The following is a 15,794-nucleotide window of genomic DNA, read 5'->3' on the forward strand; positions in this document are numbered from 1 at the left end:
GTTGGTGTGTGCCGATCCATCCTGAGCGGCGAGAGGTACGCATGAAGTTTCATTGGGTGCCGCTCGACGTACTGTTACGATGCGATGTTATCGCTTATCGCTGTCGCGGCCGCAGCAGAACTGCTGAGTCAGGGGGGCGTACCTCTGGTGCTTGCTGCCGATATAAGCGGCATCGCCGGCAAGCTTTGCGCTCTTTTGGTTCCGGCTGCCGAACAATAAACGCTGCCAAATAAACGTCGGTCTCCGGATTCGTCGATTCTCCCGGAGAAACGTAACAGCTGGTGGCAGCGGTGGGATGGATCGACGACGCCGGGTTCCATGGGTGCTGTCGGTGAGTGCCTGAGGCTTCCTTTCCGTTCACCGAGCAGCTTAAGTGTTTAAGGCAGTTAGTTCTGTGGTGTCGCCAAACGGTTGATACGGGCGCTGGGCAAAAGTAGCCAAACTTTTTTGGAAATTTCTGAACATGGATCCGATAAATCTCGCGGCGATTGTGAAGCCCGATTTAATGCTCTTAGCGGAAGAGCTGGGTGTTAAAGTGGTCAAGGCCATGAGAAAGCCCGAGATTATCAAGGCCATTGAAGATTGTGGCGCGGGCGCCGACGAAATTTCCGAGTGTTGGAGCGAGGTGCAGAAGAGACGAAGGGAAGCGGAACTTCGCGCCGCCCAACGTGCCGCTCAAGAGGAGCTTCACGCGGCTCAAGAGGGGCTTCGCGTTGCTCGAGAAAAACTTGAGCTAGAAATGCTTCAACGTAACTTTGACGCTGGTGAGGCCATTGTGGTGGATAACAGCTCGAAAAAGTTTGACATGCGAGCCCTTTTGCAACCTTTTCGCGTCGGCGGAGACATGGGTCTCTATTTAGTAAATTTCGAACGGGTTTGCGTTAAGATGGGTCTTGTAGAGTCGAGCTGGCCTCAAAGGCTCTTGAGTTTACTGCCAGCGGAGGTGGCCGACGTTTTGGCCCGACTAGATCCTACAGCAGCCGATGACTACGCGTCCGTAAAGTCTTGCCTGCTTAGGAAGTTCAGGTTGTGGCCTGAAGCTTTTCGACAGAAATTTCGAGAGACGAGGAAAGGACCGGATGAAAGTTACGCGGAGTTCGTTTATAAGCTTAAAGGCTTTCTGGAAAGTTGGCTCCGTGGTGTCAACTCTTACGAGGATCGTGAAAAGGTGCTGGAGCAGATAGCACTAGAGCAGTTTCTCTCCTGTATTCCGACAGGTCTAAAGGAGTGGATTCAGGATAGACCGGAAGTAGAAACGGTGCAAAAAGCTGCAGATTACGCGGATGAGTACTGCTCTAGGCACGGGAAGAAAGTTGTTGAAGAAAACCGTAGCTCAAAGCGTTTCTACGAACGATGCGGACCTCGCACGTTCGTGAAGAAAGACGCCGAAAAGGGCAAAGAGAGTGAAGTACCGACAAAGGGAGTGTCTGATTCAGACGAAAAGAAACGTAAAATGAAGGCGTTCGAGGAGCGTAAACCAATAGTGTGCTACAGGTGTAAACAGCCTGGTCATGTCGCTTCTGGTTCCCGCGTCCCTAAAGTTGCTCCCGTTAACTTGTGTCTGGGAGAAGCGGAGGACCTACTCAGGCCGTATCTGTACGACATGAAAGTAAATGGTAAATTCTGCAAAGGTTTACGAGATACCGGCGCCACGTATGATCTAGTACACTCTTCGCTAGTGGAGCAAGAACATTTTACAGGCGACTGTGTGTGGATCCGTCAGGCCTTGGAAAATCGGGCAGTTAGTCTGCCCGTAGCTAAGGTAAAACTAAACGGACCTTTCGGAGTAGTGGAAACGGAAGCAGCTGTTTCTGACGGAGTGCTTCCAAACTGTCCGTACATACTGTCAAACAGAACTGCAAGGCAATTGAGCGAGTCGGGTATACCGCTTGACATGAATCCTGTTCTAGTCGTCACGCGCTCAATGACAACTAGTGCAGTGCCGGAAACACTTCAGACGGAAGCGAGCGCGACGACTGGTAAAACCAGCAGCGGGCCCGATGAAGAGCCGAACGAAGGAGCTGACATGACCACGCTGGTTTCGCCGGAGAGCAGCAATTTTCGTGCGCTAGCCGGTGTAGATAAGCTTACGCTTATCGCCGAACCGTCATCCGACCCGAGTCTTTCAAAGTGTCGTGATAGCGTGGGAAAAGAAATCAAGCCGAACATCTCCTTCTTTATGAGCAACGGCATTCTTTACCGTAGTTTCAAGGACAAATCGGGGAACGAGGTAGATCAGATTGTCGTTCCATCCAAGTATAGAATTGCATTACTCGAGCTTGCTCACGGAGAAGGGTGGTCGGGACACCTAGGAATCACAAAGACCAAGTGCAGGCTTTTGGCAGAATATTATTGGCCGGGCTGCTTTAAGGAGGCTGAGCAATTCGTCCGTTCTTGCGACACCTGCCAAAGAACAGGACGACCAAACGAGCGCCGAAAGGCGCCTCTCACACTAGTGCCCATAATCACGGAACCTTTCAAAAGGCTAGTGATAGACGTCGTAGGACCCCTACCTATAACTAAGACGGGTTTTAGGTACCTTCTAACGATATTATGCCCAGCCAGCAAGTTCCCAGAAGCCGTTCCAATGAAAGAGCAGACATCGGTCGAAGTAGTAGATAACTTGCTCTCGGTCTTTTCTCGGATCGGGTTTCCTAGTGAAATTCAATGTGATCTGGGTAGCGTTTTTACCAGTGCTCTAACAACCAGCTTTTTCGAGAGGTGTGGCATTAAGATTGTTCACAGTTCTGTAAGCCACCCGCAAAGTAACTGAGCGTAGAGAGAGCGCACTCGGTAATGAAGCGCATTCTCAGGGCCCTCTGTCACGAACAGAAAAAAGAGTGGGACTTGGCATTGCCCGCTATGCTTTTCGCGTTGCGAACCGTTGCTCACGAGTCCACTGGTTTCACGCCAGCGGAACTGGTCTATGGACGCAATTTGCGTTCACCTTTGCGGTTGCTGCGCGAGGGCTGGGAGGGTGAAGCCGAGAACCCAACAGTGGTGGAGTATGTGCTTTCCTTACTAAACCGTCTCCACAAAACGCGTGAGCTAGTTGAGGCTAACCTGGGAAAAGCGCGGTCGCGAGGTAAAACCTACTATGACAAAAACAGCCGCCTCCGAACGTTTAAGGTGGGTGACCAAGTCTTACTTTTGAGTTCTTCTAAGGCTCATAAGTTGGAATTGCAATGGGAAGGACCAGCAACGGTCCAGCAGAGGCTATCAGAGACAAATTACGTGGTAAAACTGCCAGGTCGCAGAAAAGAGGTCCGCATATACCATTGCAACCTCATGAAGCCGTACGTGGAAAGGGTGCAAGTAATCAGCATTGCACTAAACCAACCAGAGGAAGTTCCTACACGGATTCCTGAGCTGGGAAAAACCGACGGGATCCTGACAATCGCCGAAGTCGTAGAGGCCGCAGTCGATAAGACGCTCACCCAAAACCAGTTTTCGGATCTTACGGCATTAATTGGCAAATACCAAAAATTGTTTTCAACTATTCCCGGAAGAACGAGTCTAGTCGAACATGACATCGAAGTGAGGACTCGGTCAAATATTCAGTGTAAGGCCTATCGCTTTTCCCCCCGCCAAGAAAAGCTATTAAAGGAGTCCGTAGATCAAATGCTAGAGCTAGGGTTGATTGAGCGGTGCGAGAGCGACTTCGTGTCTCCTATGATTCTGGTAGAGACTCCAGGAAAAGAACCTCGTCCCTGTGTGGACTACCGAAAGTTAAACGCGGTAACGGTAACAAAAGTCTACCCAATCCCTAATATCGAAACTTGCCTTGAGAAAGTAAGCAAAGCCAAGTTCATCTCAACCATCGACCTCGTTAGAGGTTACTGGCAAGTGCCACTTACCGCGAACGCCAGTAACCTTGCCGCCTTCATGACCCCGTTTGGTGTTTTTAAGCCGCTTGTCCTGAGCTGTGGACTGAAAAACGCACCCTATGCGTTTTCGAGACTGATGAATCTGGTACTGGTCGGAACCGAGTCTTTTGCGTTGCCGTACCTAGACGACGTCGCTATATTTTCGGACACGTGGAGAGAGCACGTTCAGCAGCTAGAACAGGTGTTCTCGCGCCTGCAAGACGCAGGACTTACAGTCAAGGCGAAAAAGTGTAAGTTTGGCCGAGGCGAAGTATCGTATCTCGGACACGTAGTCGGTCAAGGAATGAGACGTCCACAAGAACTCAAGGTTCAGGCCATTAAAGAGTTTCCCTTGCCACAAACAAAAAAAGATTTGATGTCCTTTATCGGACTGGTGAATTACTACCACCAGTACATTCCCCAGTTCTCTGAAAAGGCGAGTCCCCTCACGGATGCGCTCAAGAAAACCAAGCCCACTAAGATCAAATGGGACGATCGCAAGATACATGCGTTTGAGGCTCTTAAGTTAGCCTTGGCGACTCAGCCCGTATTAGTCAGCCCTGACTACACAAGACCCTTCTTAGTGCAGTGCGACGCCAGCGAAAAAGGACTCGGCGTCGTTCTAAGCCAAGAAAATGAAGGGGAAGAGCACCCCGTTTTGTTTGCCAGCAGGAAGCTAACTTCAAGGGAGCAAGCCTACAGTACCATCGAAAAAGAATGCGCTTGTCTCGTATGGGCTGTAGAAAAGCTTCGCTGCTATCTCTATGGTTCGGAGTTTATTTTAATTACAGATCATAGACCGCTCACATGGCTTCAGCAGCTGTCCCCCAAAAACGGTCGCTTGTTACGCTGGAGCTTGACCCTCCAGGAATATTCTTTCTTGGTTCGACATAAAAAAGGAAAGCTTCATGCGAACGCAGATTGTCTGAGCCGAGCGCTCTAACCGGCGCACAGTGCGATTTTCTGTTTCTTTTGTCTCATCTGCACATTTGTAAATAGTTCCATTCAATTTCATTCATTAGCTGTCTATTCCCGAAAGATCGGGAACGATATTTTCAAAAAATTCTGGCTGCGTTTGGGGCATATTTTGTAAGCTATTTCTTTTGAATAATTCGTGCTCTCGGTGAGTGGAAAGGGCGTTTCGGGTGCCTCCGCAGTTTCTGTGGTGCTTGGTTGTTGTTGGCCCTTCTCATTCCCCTCAGAAGCACGACGGACCTCTGTTGACATCCCGACGTCCTGGCACCGACGGCACGTGACAGCCGCTGCTACTCCTGGGCCGCTGGCGACTTTGGCTCATGGTCGCAAGGAACGCCATCACCGCTCCTTCCTGCCCCTCTCGGACCGCACAGTCGACGCTTCCGACCAGTCAAGGACACTGAAAACTGCAGTGACGGTGTTGGGCCGCGCGTCGACGCTTCTGGCCAGTTTCGCAGACGGTGTTGGGCCCTGCGTCTCCAGGACTTCCCGCCCTTCGGATCAGCGCAAGCTGAACCTGTACTCGCTGCGAAGGTTTCTTCGAGCAACGACTGTGAAGTTCTGCGCAAGCAGCACTAGGATTACGCCGTTCGTTTGTCTGTCGAACATTCCCAAGGACGTGCTTGAAACCTGGAGAGTAGCGGTTTCGCCCTAAAATGGGGAGGAGTTGTTACGATGCGATGTTATCGCTTATCGCTATCGCGGCCGCAGCAGAACTGCTGAGTCAGGGGGGCGTACCTCTGGTGCTTGCTGCCGATATAAGCGGCATCGCCGGCAAGCTTTGCGCTCTTTTGGTTCCGGCTGCCGAACAATAAACGCTGCCAAATAAACGTCGGTCTCCGGATTTGTCGATTCTCCCGGAGAAACGTAACAGTACCCAGTGACACACTCAAGAAGGCGCTGGGAGACTACGGCATAGTCCGGGAGATAACCCGTGAAAGGTGGCACATCGACGGGTTCGAAGATGTCGAGACAACGACGTGTGTGGCACGCTTAGCGCTGAAGGAAGGGACATCGCTGGAACGCCTGCCGCATCAGCTCCGGGTCTCCGGTGGTGCCGTGCTGGTTGTTGTGCCGGGACGAGCGCCGCAATGCTTGCGGTGCAAGAGGTCCGGTCACATTCGACGTGACTGCAAGGCGCCTCGCTGCAGCGAGTGCCGCGGGTATGGCCGCGAGCGACAGGATTGTGTCAGATCCTACGCCCGGGCCGCGGGTGCTCGGAACGCCGATGACGAAACGAGCGAACACGTGATGGATGTGGACGAAGCGGAGCGTGCGGCGGCTCCGTCGGTTCCTGTTCGTCTTGCGACAGGATTGGCGCCGTCGACGTCTTCACCGGGGGCTACAGACCCCAGCGAAGAATGTGAGGAGCAACGCGATCCAAAGGAGACTCTACCTCGAAGGTAACGACAGCTAAGAAGCCGTCGGCAGAGGATTCAAAACGTGTGGGCGCCCCTGGGGCTGCGGTGGTCAGCGACCAGCCACAGAAGGATGATACAGTCGACATGGAAAAGACGGACGAAACGGAACAGAACGCTCGGGATGGGACCACCGAAGCGACGCCGGCTTCAGCTCTTAGCGACGACATGGATAACGACGCGACCACTGTGAAGAGAAGATTGGCAGACATGGCAGCAGTCACGGACGAACTGGCACTTCGTCGCCTAGAGCGTCAGTGGACTCTCGTCGGGAAAAAGGGGCGATATTCGTTGCAGAGCCGATCGCCACCCGGTAACCGTGAAAGCCAATTGTCTCAGTAGAGGCGGGAACACCCTCGACGTTCGATAGCAGTGGCTGCTAGACTGCCCGCGTAGTGTTGTAGGCTTTTTTCTCTCAAGAGTATAGCATCGAACGCGGCCTGTCTACGCATAGGTACCTTAAACGTAAGAGGGCTTTCAGCTAGACGGAGGCAGTACCAGCTCAGGCGCATATTTCTTGAAAAGGACTTAGACGTCATAGCCGTGCAAGAGACAAAAATTGAGAGCGAGGAGCTGACAGACTGTATGGCGCGCCATTTCCAGTCTCGTTATAACATCTGTGTCAGCCATGCGGTAGGGATGTCGGGGGGGGGGGGGGGGGCCGTCTGCCTCTTCATTAAGAACTCAATTAGGATTTCTGTAGAAGAGGTCACCTCACACGATGATGGGCGCCTCGTTCTTTGCGATTTCCGCTTGGCGGACCAAGAGTACCGAGTGATTTGTTTGTACGCGCCGAACTCAGAAGCACAACAGTGCACTTTCTTTGAAAGCCTCGCAAGCTATCTTAACTGTAAGAGGTTTCTGATAGTGTTGGGCGATTTTAATTGCACTTATGATCCCGAAGATAGGGCGTCTCAAAGCCGCCACAGAGACAGAAGCGGTGCTGTCTGGAGGGAGCTAGCAAATGAGCATGATCTGGAGGATGTGGCGCACTGTGCACTGTTAGCAAGTCCCGTGTATTTGGCGAATATTTGGGGTGAAAAACACGCTATTTACACAAATTACCATAAATTTACACGATGAGTAACGGATAATTCGTTCAGAAATCATGCGAGGTTGTAAAAAACGTGTTTTGGTTCGGTCATACACGCATAACCGTGTAGCCGACCTCGATAACACGCATTGCCCCCGGCGACGACCGCGGCATTGCCGGCTATCGAAGCACCGGAATGCTTGGGGACACACTTAGAAAGGACCGTCGAGACAAATGCCGCGGAAAGAAACATGTCTCGGAGACAGATATGCACCAAAAGCAATTACGCCATGTCGCAGGACGTTGGCGAAACCCGCGCTTACCGTGTTCGCGCCGCCATCTTCTGGTCGATGGCAATGCGGCTTCCCTCATGTCACCCATGTTTGTATTTAGTTTAAAGGTCCTGATAACAGTTTCTTAGACACCACAAATAAAGTTATGGGTCTAATTATTCGTTCCAAACAGTTAAAATGGATATAAAAAGCGTGTCCTCGGTGTGAACACGTGACATTGCAGTTGGTTTCGTTTTTGCTTCAACCTTCAACTGCAAGCAACTGCAAGCGATCTGGCCACGGCGCAAGCGCAACGCCGATGTACGCTGGAAGCAAGCGCCGGTTGGCTTTCGTTGTTTTTGTTTGACCGGAGAAAATCTGGCAAGTGCGCATGGCGCCGCTACTGTTTTGGTTTGACGGGACGCGAGAAGCTTCGCATAGAGCTTCGGAGTTTGCGAGCACATAGTGAAGACGTGACCGGAGAAGTGCCCCTGTGATGTTCCTGGAAGACGGAAAGTAGCATTCGTAATCGTCGTGTGTGCTTTGAAAGCGAAGGGAGTAACAGGGTCCACGAGTTCGCAACCACAAGCCAAGGTTCACGACAGCGCGGCGTTGACTTCGGCGATCTCGTTCTGTTTGGTGCAACCCGGCGATGCGAAAAAGAGCTGAAACATTCGTCGTGTGTGGTGCGGTGCTTTGTGTTCCGGGTCTGTTTGAACCACGCTTTTAACACGGAGCGCAAATTGTTTGTTGCGTGGTGGAGGTTCAACGGGTACAGTCCCGTCGTCGTCAGCTGATCCGGTCCAGCTGGTCCGGGAGGACGCAGCGAGCGTTTTTGAAAGTAAATCTTCCTTCGTTCCGTTTCAAACTGTGGAAGTATCCCGACACATACCGTGAGTAAGAAGCAGCGGGCGTTTTCAACAAAATTACGTTGTTTTAATTGAATAATGGACTCCGGATTGTTGTCTTAAATCTGCCGTTTTTTATGCTTCGTGTTGGACTGCGTTTGCATAGCGACGCACACCGCTCGAGTAGATGATTCGGTCCTGCAACGAGTTTGTCGCGCCAATCATGCGGCGTGAATAAATTAGGGCAAGGTTTCCTACCTGCCCACAGATGCATGTACTGAGACCATTTTTTATGTTGTGAACGTAGTGCTGTTTCTTTATTTTGGAAGACGCGTTGGTGCATTTATTATGGTACAATCACTTGAGAGTTGAGAAATTGGAGAGCGAGCAAGCTTTCTCAACTTTGTCTCTTTCTCTCTGGCACTGCCCTGTTTCAGTTTCAGTAGGCATATCTACTAGCAGGTACAAACTGGTCTAAAGCAGGTAAAAAACGGGAAGCTTAGGACGGTGCGGACTCCGTGTTTCGCACTTTTCGCAAGGTGACAGGGTAAATGCTTTTGTGAGATATGCGGAATATGCAAGCGATTTTGTTATGCCCGTCGTTTGCGTCTCCAGCAAAACGAATAAGATGATCTACTACAAAGGCGCAATCACAAGCCAAGATTTAAGATTGCAGTCTTTTGCTTCGGTGATCCGTGTAGCTGTATTTTACCCTGCTCTCTGCAACACCGTGTCATGACGAAGAGCTGGAATGGTCACGGTTTGTGCTGGCCTCCCGGTTGACAGAAACCCGCGTCGCCCGCATCGGCACCGAGTGCGCTTGGGCTGTTGATGCTCAAGCCTTTCATCCGCGGCTTGTCGAAAGCTCATCCCGCTGCTCAACGGTGAGGAAGCGGCGAGGGTAACCTCGGAAGTGAATGTAAATCCTCGTTCATTCAGTTATCCGGTGTCAAAATGTGGAAGATGTCCAACGTGTACTGAGGGCGGGAACTACAAGCGTTTTGCCTTGCTTTTATAACCGAAACCAGACCAACGAGATAACTGCCTTGCGTACTCTAAAATGACGGAAGCAATACGTTTTAACAGGTCGAGTACGTCACCGGGGATGTAGGCGAGACGGTGCACACTGTTTAAACGCTTGCAGTATATCCACGAGTGGTACCAAGAAAGCGACGTCAACAGAGAAGGAGCTCGCGATTCAGCATAATGCACTGCCCGTGTATCTTCAAAGTTCGGGGTGGTGGCAGTATAAAAAAAAGACGCATCAGCGCCCCACACCAGTGTTCACGAATAACACCGGTCACAAACTCCCAAGCCCCACCGCTCTTCTCGACACCGACACGACATACGACAACAAACTGCATCAAAACGCCCCAAAAATGAAGGCGTCTGCTCCAGTACTGCAACTGCTGCAACTTCTTGATAAGTCGGAGAGTAGGAGGGGAGTGGAAAGATTTGGTGTGCAAAGACGCTGGAAAAAGATTGAATTCAATATGTTGGCAGCCTGGTCATCGCCAAGGATTTCTTATTGATCATTTACGAACAGGGGGTAATTTTTGTTTCTTCTGGGCTTAGTATATTCCAGAACCTATTGGGATCCGTAGAAAGAAGATTTGGTAAAGTGACGGAAAATATTAATTTTGCTTTTTCTTTTTACTTCGCATTTACACAATTTTGAACATGAGCGATATGATGACCAAGCAGACAAGTCATCAGTTCCCTTTGCGTTTGCGAATAACCTTTCATTTTTAATTGACATGTGTTTTAACTCTTAGTTAACCAGAGAGACGCGCTATCAGACCGAACGGATGTTTTAGGAACAGGTATTTCAAGCATTTCCGTAAACGTGTTTTCAATGAGAACCTGGTTTTCACTTCCGGATCGTTCGCCGTGAGATGACATGTAATACATCTTAAAATCCTTTATTGCTGGCGTCATGTGTTCGACGTCTGGACATGAAAAGAAAATATTTGCTCCGAATAATGGTTGAGCGGTTCAGTTTTTGTGACGTTTCGAGATGAATAAGAGCGTGATCGCTTATGCTCTCCATACTACTAACAGACGTCAGACATTCCGGCTTAGTGGTTAAAAATAAATCTACTTTAGCGTCGTTACGTATTGCCATGGTGATCATTTCGTGAAAGTCATACACACTTGCTATTTAAAAAAAAAAGAAACAACTTTGCGTTTTGGCGAGAACTTTTGCACTGAGGAAAGGGCATTAACGTCGACCAGTTCATTTCGGAGTAAAATCGCCAGCATAAAAGCATGGATTGGATAATTTGGAAGCTTTTTGTTTACGGCTCCAATTAAATTGATAAATCGACATGTTGAATTTGGTGCGATTAACATCGGGTGGAAGATAACAAACACTTACCAAGACACAGCGAAAATGCAATTTTAGTTTGATCCAAAGCACTTCAAGATGAGATGAACGTTCAATTTGACAGCATGATATGGCTTATCTAACTGCGACGATTACACCTCCACCCCTAACGAATTTTCTGTCGTTCAGGAAAATATTTTATGATCGATTTAAGATTAATACTTTATTTTTGATATCGAAAGCCAACGAGGTCACAGTACCAAAAATGGCGCCAGGCCCGCTAGAGGACGTGACATTGTCAAGTTCAACTTGTTTTGATAAAATACTTCTAAAGTTAGCAACGATGAACGAAAGATTAGCAGTAAAATTGCGCTCAGGGTACTTTCGTTTGACATTGCGTCAGTCGTCCTGTTCATTGTCACGGCACGAATGAAGACAAACAACTGCATTACTTGCCGATTCATACATGTATGACTGAGTGCCGAGGTGTAATTTTTTGTAATTAATTTTACATTTGGTCCTGCTTTCTCTAAATTGTCCGGTAAATGCCCTTTTGGCAAATATATTTTAATTCATAGAACCGCAGTCTGTTCCAAACAGGAGTCCTCCATGTAAGAACGACTCCTGCCATTCAGTTTTAAACACGGAGCACTTACTTTTTGGTTAAGTGATCCCTGGCGTTTTCTCATGGCGCCAGGTCACGTACTCACCAGAGACCTATATCCAGTAAACTTTGCCACGTAGTCCACATGTCCACCATTGTTTTCAGTGTTCGAGGCATTTATCACACCACACTCGTGGAAAGTTTATAAGGTGTAACGTAAAAAAAATAAAAAAGAATTTAGCACGGGCCTTTTTCTCTTTAACGTAGCAGAGAAATTTCCCCGTTTAATTTTCCTAACAAATTCTTCCCGTTAAGCTTGGCAAATAAGTAGTGGCAGCTGACTTTAGCGGGAAACGTTTTTCCGCTAAATTTAAATCTTGTGACGTTATAGTTTCAGGGTGTCATGTCACATCAGTGTCACATGAGCAGAATAATGTAAGTTCGCACTTATACATCACGTGCATCATTCATGGGGTCACATGGCCACTATTAAGCAATTAATTTTTCCGCTTACCTTGGCTACTTGGTTATGACGACGATCGCCTGCCCCAAACTCCACTGAAGTCTGCTACTACATAACACGGTGATGAATGGAAATTTGTAAAACAAATTTCCAACTTGTGTGGTGTCTGCTGTAACCACCATTTGGCAGGGATTCGGCACCTTTCAACATGGAGCAGACTTTCGAAAGGGGTCCATATTGAACTGGGCGAATCTATAAGGCGAATCTCGAGATCATCGGCGTTCAGCGAGGGTGGCTTCGTACGCTCTATAGCAACGACCTGTAAATGGAGAGTCATGGTTTATGCAGTACGTCATAGAACTTGGAAACTTCCTTCGCAAGACGGTTTCATACACTTCACCAAGCCTTTCTTACGCAGGAAAGAATGCGTGCATGCTGTGAGCGCTTGGCTAGCAGAGTCCTTTCGGGAGTTTAACAACCGAGGTGATGTGGTTGCATCTGATGGTGGATTTGCAGGACGTTTTTGAAGTACATTTTTAATGAAAGACATGCCTATGTCTCGAGTACTTCAAAGCAGTCTCTAGACAAAAGAAAACGGTGTACCATACACTAACTCTGCGGAGGTGTAGTTAGGATCTTGCTTGAACGCGGGCCGAATGCCAAGTAGAGCAAAAGGCAGATGATTAACCCAATGAAGGCGGCCGTCCCCTGCCGTGACCAACCCCTTTGGCTTCAAGTGTGAGCCCACGGTCATGACATTTGCCGATCGACGGGTGGTACGTGGCTGTGTGGACATTGTGAGATCCGAGCAGCTATGAAATATAAAAAAGTGAATAAAAAATTAACGACATTTTTGCCAGTTAGTTTAGCACTCACCACAAAAAGTCAATATAGCTGATATGACAATAGACAGAGTATAAACATAATCGTTTTCCGATAGGCGACGCTTTATAGGGTAACCCGAGTCATTGAAGAAGTCAGTCCACTGCGGTGGCAGTAAAAAGCGACACAATACGCTTCATGACCGACAAACGTGGTATGTGCTGAAACGGAGCTCTACAGATCCTATAGACTAAGTCCGCTCTTTTGTAAAGAGCGCGTTGGTGTATATTCTTTTATGAAACATAAAGGGAAAGGTACACATCTTTGATAAACGTACTTAAATAAATTTTGTTTTAGTGAGCACAAAACTTTCATTGGCATTCATTGGCATATAGGGAAAAACACGTAACTTCTTTCTTGGATATCGGATACCAAACCTTCTACAATGGTTAGTTTTGGGTTTGTTCCCTACCAAAAAAAACGGTTTAAAAATAAACCGGAATGAATCCGGAATTTTTATCCGTCATATGGGCCCCTAAGCAAACCGGATTTCTAGAAACCGTAAATGAACCGGAAATACCCAGTCCGGAAACCCAACCGTAATTGGTCGAAGCGGAAGCTGAACCGTATCTGGCCAATCCGTAGAGCTTCACCGGAGTGGGTCTAACCGTATATTAAACCGTATCAGGCAACACCTGAATATAATAGAAGTAGTTTAATAGAGTGACACACCTACTGTTTCACCTTCCGATGTACTGCAGCTGATGCTACAAGCCATCCCTTACAAAAATGTCATATCTAGACTTATAATGAAAATACAGATATGGATATATAAGGAATTGGGCAGATATGACCACATCTGCCCAATTCCTTGTATACCATATATAGACTGCTTTATATTATCCCGTGTTTGGGCCTGGCAAATAGGGTACCCACCTCATATAAAGCAATTTTCATGTGATGCTCCTTCTAGCGTTACATTAAAATTATTGCCATGGGGCAGGTACCATACTTTCAGGTCCAGACATGGGATCATATAATGCATTTCTATGAATATCCACAAAATATACATTTTACTGCTATCCCACACTGCCAAACGTGTGTTTACGTAGATACATCGGCAGAATAGGCCACTGACCAATCTTTAGTGGCCTGGTTCGAAATTTGTAATTCCGACAAATATGTATGCTACAAAAATCAAATGCAGGCGATCGCTAGTTAGCAAACACTGTAACATATCATTCGACGTCTGAAAGTCACAGCCCTTTGGCGGGATTGGTTGTCGAGGGAGCAGACAGATATGGTTTGCAAAAAAAGTTTTATACATAAAAGCGCCAAAATTCCAAACAAGCACTTCCGCCGTTCAAGAAAAAATAATAGAAATATCACACGAACAACCATTAAAATAAACTAAAAATGTAATAGCACACAGACTCCTATTAAAATAAAACAAAAGGAAGGCGACAATTAAGCTGTAAACTATACGAAAGTTCCAAAGTCGTTGATCCTTACTCACAGGGTAAAGTTCTGATTCAACTCTCCGGTCGAGCACAGCAGTTTTGACATGGGCTTGCTTGCTAGCCTCGTCGTTGAAGTCCTTCCTTGCACCGTGCGATGTTCAAAGTCCCCCAGTCGCTCCTCGCTGGCCTTGTTTTTCCGTTCAGTCCCGAAATCATCCCTTGTGACCAACACGTCGCACACACACACACGCACAGACACCATTGTTCGCCGGAAGCAATACAAGATGAAAAGTTCATTACTGCTCCTTGAACACGACGAGGTCACCACCGTTTCCCGGACTGGAAAATGACGAGGGCATCATATTTTTAACTAAAACTTAATAAAGAAAAAAATTAATAAATAATGAACACATAAGTAACAGAAACCCGGACTAAATCATAAGAAAAAGTGAAACAACGAACACACAAATAAAAAAAAGAGTAAAAACACAAAGGACTTACACAGAGAGCTTTTTGTCGGGTCCAGCTCTCCGCATGCAATGGCGTCGTAGGGAGGCAATCCTCCCCCATCCGCTTTGACCCCCACCCCCGCACCCCCCGTCTCCCAAAGAGTCCCGCCGCTACTGATGAACCTTGAGCGAGTAGTCTCTGCATCGGGGAAAAAAGAAGAAAAACAGCCTTGCATAACACCATTCACGCACAATTAATAATACTGGTAAAAGCAAGCGATCTACAGACAATAACAAGCTTTCTGAACGCAGGAAATAAGCTAGCCCTAACGAACAAAGAAACAAACTTACTTCGGTTCCCGTACCATGATCTTCGCTGTTGAGCCGATTTGACGAAGTTCCACTTCTCACAGTCGCTTCCGTCTTTTTCGGACACGTTTGAAACTAAGGCAAACTCCACGCATCACGACTAATCGGGAAATTTAAACGTTATCCGGTCGCGAACGCAGGCATTCAAACGCACACGGCCGATACGGCCGGCAAACCGTGCGAAACATAGGCTGTTGATGCGATGAGATTGTTTTCGTATCTTCAAAACGTTTCAAATAAAAGGATAAGCAAACCGCATTATAAAACTCATATAAGACACAGCAATAATAAATTATTGCAGACGTCATTATTGCCATAATATTATGAATAAGTCCTGTATATGTAGAAAATATTAAATACAAAAGTAAGTACAACGGTTCGAAACGACTTCAGTAGACATGTATCTTTCCAGAAAACACCCTTGGTTAACCGGGCAACTTTAGCCTCGTTTGCTAACGCGCTATCTTGCAGAGCGCACGGACGTTGGTTCGAATCCCGGAGAACACTCTTTTCTTATGTTTTTTTTTGTATTGGTTTTTATTATTTTAAATCTTTTTTTACCTTTTGTATTAGTTTTTATTACTTTAAATATTTTTTTTTCTCGCCTACTTGTGCTAGTTTTTATTATTTCTAATATTTTTTTTCTCGCCTTTTTGCATTAGTTTTTATTATTTAAATTATTGTTTCTCACCTTCTTGTATTAGTTTTTATATTTTTTAATATTTTTTTCTCACCTTTCTGTATTAGATTTTATTATTTTAAATATTTTCTATATTTTTGCAGTCGTCGGCACCGTTCTTTAGGGTAATAATCACGGACAAGGTGAAAACAAAAAGTGCAAGCCTAAGTTTGAATTGTTGCAAAGCACAAACCGTGGCCCTCTTGTTTT

At 47.3% G+C, this 15,794-nt stretch overlaps 1 protein-coding gene across 1 annotated transcript in view; it reads left to right on the forward strand.

Annotated features, from left to right (window-relative positions):
- Positions 1–222: 222 nt before the first annotated feature.
- Positions 223–15,794, forward strand: part of LOC120840581 — a 48,271-nt gene continuing 32,699 nt past the window's right edge. Inside the window, exon 1 of the mRNA XM_040211154.3 lies at positions 223–331. Within this exon, the coding sequence (XP_040067088.1) occupies positions 296–331 (36 nt within the window). The 5' untranslated portion in view covers positions 223–295. The remainder of the gene's footprint in view (positions 332–15,794) is intronic.

Source organism: Ixodes scapularis, unplaced genomic scaffold (genome assembly GCF_016920785.2).
Source record: "Ixodes scapularis isolate PalLabHiFi unplaced genomic scaffold, ASM1692078v2 PGA_scaffold0__279_contigs__length_252992795, whole genome shotgun sequence".
In the NCBI taxonomy this organism is placed as follows: Eukaryota; Metazoa; Arthropoda; class Arachnida; order Ixodida; family Ixodidae; genus Ixodes; species Ixodes scapularis.